Source organism: Castanea sativa, chromosome 1, assembly GCF_040712315.1.
Source record: "Castanea sativa cultivar Marrone di Chiusa Pesio chromosome 1, ASM4071231v1".
NCBI lineage: Eukaryota > Viridiplantae > Streptophyta > Magnoliopsida > Fagales > Fagaceae > Castanea > Castanea sativa.
This window is the reverse complement of record NC_134013.1, coordinates 88,280,995-88,284,392: the sequence shown is the minus strand read 5'-3', so window position 1 is coordinate 88,284,392 and position 3,398 is coordinate 88,280,995. Positions and strand designations below refer to the sequence as shown.

Sequence of the window (3,398 nt, the reverse complement as noted above, 5' to 3'; positions counted from 1 at the left end):
TAATTGAATCACATCACAATGTGGAAATATAGTTGTACTATGATAATGAAGAAATTTCATGGAAGAATTCATGGAAAGCAGATGTTTGTTTACGAGTATCTTTTCTATAAGATTCACGTTGGAATTAAAAAAAAAGTGAAGATGCCCACTATTCACTCTCTAGCTGTGTCGCACTTACTAAAGTGACTTGAGCCACGGATATAATATAACAATCAACCATCTGCCATTGCACTCTATCAATTATACACTTCAACATATGGCACCCTCAGTTTCCATTTCCGTTCTGGTAGTAGCATGGGTCCTTTGTGTCTTCGTGCGTTCTACAAATATGTTTACCGCAGCTGTCTCTGTGGCAGCATCTGAATCATCAATGCTACAACTAGAGGCGAAGGCACTGCGGGAGAGTGGGTGGTGGAGTGGTCACTACAACTATACCTCCTTAAATTATTGCGAGTGGGATGAAATAAGATGCAATGCTGGTGGAAGCGTCATAGAGATTTACATGGACGGGGTCTATCTTGGGGATAAGATCCGGAAATTCAACTTCTCTTCCTTCCCAAATTTAGTCCTTCTTAATCTTCAGAATACTGGACTTCGAGGGAGCATCCCTCAACAAATAGGTACTCTTTCAAAACTATCCTCCCTAGATCTTTCCATTAATAATCTTACAGGCCTAGGTCACTTCCCACTTTTTCTCACAAACCTCACTCAATTAGAAAGTTTGTCAATTTCCTACAATCTAATCAGTGGGCCCATTCCCGAAGATTTCGGAAATCTAAAAAATCTTCAGGCATTAGATCTGGGTTTTAACAAACTCACAGGATCAATTCCTTCAGCTCTAGGCCATTTAACCAATCTCTGGGGTTTGGGTTTGGATTCTAATAAGATCACTGGTTCCATACCCGACATATTGGGAGATTTAAAAAATCTTCAAATATTAATTCTGGGAAATAACAAACTCACCGGACTAATTGCTTCAGCTCTGCGCATTTTCACCAATCTCCACAATTTGAATAGATTGAATCTTGAATCGAACCAATTCAACGGCTCTATTCCCCTAGAGATAGGCAACATGAAGAGTCTTGCGTACTTGAACCTCAGCAATAACAACATTGTTGGTGAAATCCCTTCTACCATAGGTCATTTAACTAATTTGTCCTATTTGTCCCTTAGTTGGAATCAAATCAATGGTTCCGTGCCAGTAGAAATAGCTTATTGCTCTTTATTGGCCAACTTGTCTTTAAGCCACAACAACTTAACTGGAAGCATTCCCTCTCAATTCAGTGACCTTGTTTCTTTACGTTTTATTGACCTCAGCTACAATAAACTCACAGGCAGCGTTCCCCTTTATTTTGTTAACTTAGAATTTAACCTGTCATACAATTCTTTGAAGGGTCAAATCTCAAATATTTTCCGAAATCATAGTTTTGACACATTTATCGGCAATAAAGATTTATGCGGTAACTTCGAAGATTTCTCTCCTTGCCTTCCATCTTCCCAAACTATGAGCAAAATAAGAATGTCACTTCCCCCCATAATTTTCATTGTGCTTTTACTTCTTGGGTATTTTTTCTACTCTCGATTTTGGGTTGGGAAAACACAATCCAATCCAAGCGGAACAAAAAATGGGGACTTGTTCTCGATATGGAATTTTGATGGAAAAATTGCATATGAAGACATCATTGAAGCAACAAGGGACTTTGACATTAGATACTGCATTGGAACAGGTGGTTATGGTAGTGTTTACAAAGCACAATTGCCTAGTGGAAAAGTTGTTGCCTTGAAAAAACTCCATCGCTTAGAGGCTGAAGACCCAACTTTTGACAAGAGTTTCAGGAACGAGGTAAAAATGTTAACAGAAATTCGGCATCGAAACATTGTGAAACTTCATGGTTATTGCTTGCACAAACGATGCATGTTTTTGGTTTATCAATACATGGAAAGGGGAAGCTTATTTTGTATCCTAAGCAACGATGTTGAAGCAATAGAATTGGATTGGACTAAGAGGCTAAACATCATCAAAAGCATAGCACATGCCTTATCTTACATGCATCATGAGTGCATCCCAGTAATTATGCATCGTGATATATCAAGCAACAATATTTTGTTGAACTCTGAGCTGGAGGCTTTTATCTCTGATTTTGGCACAGCTAGAATTCTTGATCCTGATTCCTCTAACCAAACTTTAGTTGTCGGAACCTATGGTTATATTGCCCTAGGTAAATTATTGTTTAATTATTATACTCATATCTTATGCATTTAACACCTATTTTAAAAAGACTACCGCTTACCCTTGGTGTGGTGGTCACTACAAAAGTATAAATGCTTGTGGGATGTGGAATGTGGGGGGCAAGGGTCAGGTTTGAGTCTCCAAGAAGAAGCTTCACACACATATACACTTAGATTATACTAGAGTAGAAATTATATCTTGTATAAAAAAATAAAAAATAAAAAATTTTAAAAACCTATTTTAAAAAGGTTAGCCATGTGGGACCATCCCAATAACCATGCTAGTTTACTTTATTGTTTTTTATATGAATCATGCAGGGTAACAAGCAATCATATGGAGAAATATATTACATTTTTAAATAGTTTTCATTTATTTTCCTATGCAGAACTGGCATATACTATGGTAGTAACTGAAAAATGTGATGTTTATAGCTTTGGAATGGTGGCACTAGAAATATTAATGGGAAAACATCCAGGAGAACTATTGACTTCATCATCAACATTATCTTCTCAAAATTTGATGTTAAAAGAAATATTAGATCAACGTTTGCCACCTCCAAAACATTCGATTGCACAAGATATTTTCTTTGCCGCTTCTATAGCCTTTGCATGCTTACGCACCAAACCAAGGTCTCGGCCTACAATGAAATGGGTCTCCCAAGAATGTCTCTCCAGTAAGAAACCACAAGCCATCCCCTTGCATGCAATTTCGCTATGGCAGTTGAAGAATCAAGAAACTTATATGATGGGAGAGAGTGAAACTCAAACATGTAGTGCTTTTTGTTAGGTTGTGTATCATATGGTTTGATGATCTTATGAGGAAAAAAAAAATGTTTTGTAGGAATGATTATCTTCTTTTCTTTTTCTTTTTTTAAGAAAAGAAAATGCTATGAAAATTATGTAATCCTGTAAGGTTTATCTATTTTCTTCATGATTTGTGGCCTGTATTTTGCATCAGGAAATAAAGATCTCTTATTATAGAAGGAACTATTTTGGGGGGGGGGGGGGGGGAGGAACTATAGTGGGACTAAAGGGAAGCCATGGGCCTTGGGCCCATGGCCCCTCCTAATATTCTTCTTTCATATTAAAATCTGATTGGACCCGATTCAGTCGTGCTATACTCGTTTTTCAGTTAAAAACAATAGCAGAGCTTTTCATTGTCAAGCGGC

At 37.4% G+C, this 3,398-nt stretch overlaps 1 protein-coding gene across 1 annotated transcript; it reads left to right on the top strand.

The window, feature by feature from the left end:
• Positions 1-210: 210 nt before the first annotated feature.
• Positions 211-3,158, top strand: LOC142607727 (uncharacterized). Its single transcript, XM_075779334.1, has 2 exons — positions 211-2,219; positions 2,616-3,158. The coding sequence occupies exons 1-2, from the start codon at positions 257-259 to the stop codon at positions 3,014-3,016; spliced, it is 2,364 nt and encodes a 787-aa protein (XP_075635449.1). The 5' UTR covers positions 211-256; the 3' UTR covers positions 3,017-3,158.
• The last annotated feature ends 240 nt before the right edge of the window (positions 3,159-3,398 follow it).

Coding starts and splice junctions, on each gene's coding strand:
- LOC142607727 (XM_075779334.1), top strand. CDS start 257: ATGGCACCCTCAGTTTCCATTTCCGTTCTGGTAGTAGCATGGGTCCTT. Junction 2,220..2,615: donor CTATGGTTATATTGCCCTAG/GTAAATTATTGT, acceptor TTTCCTATGCAG/AACTGGCATATACTATGGTA.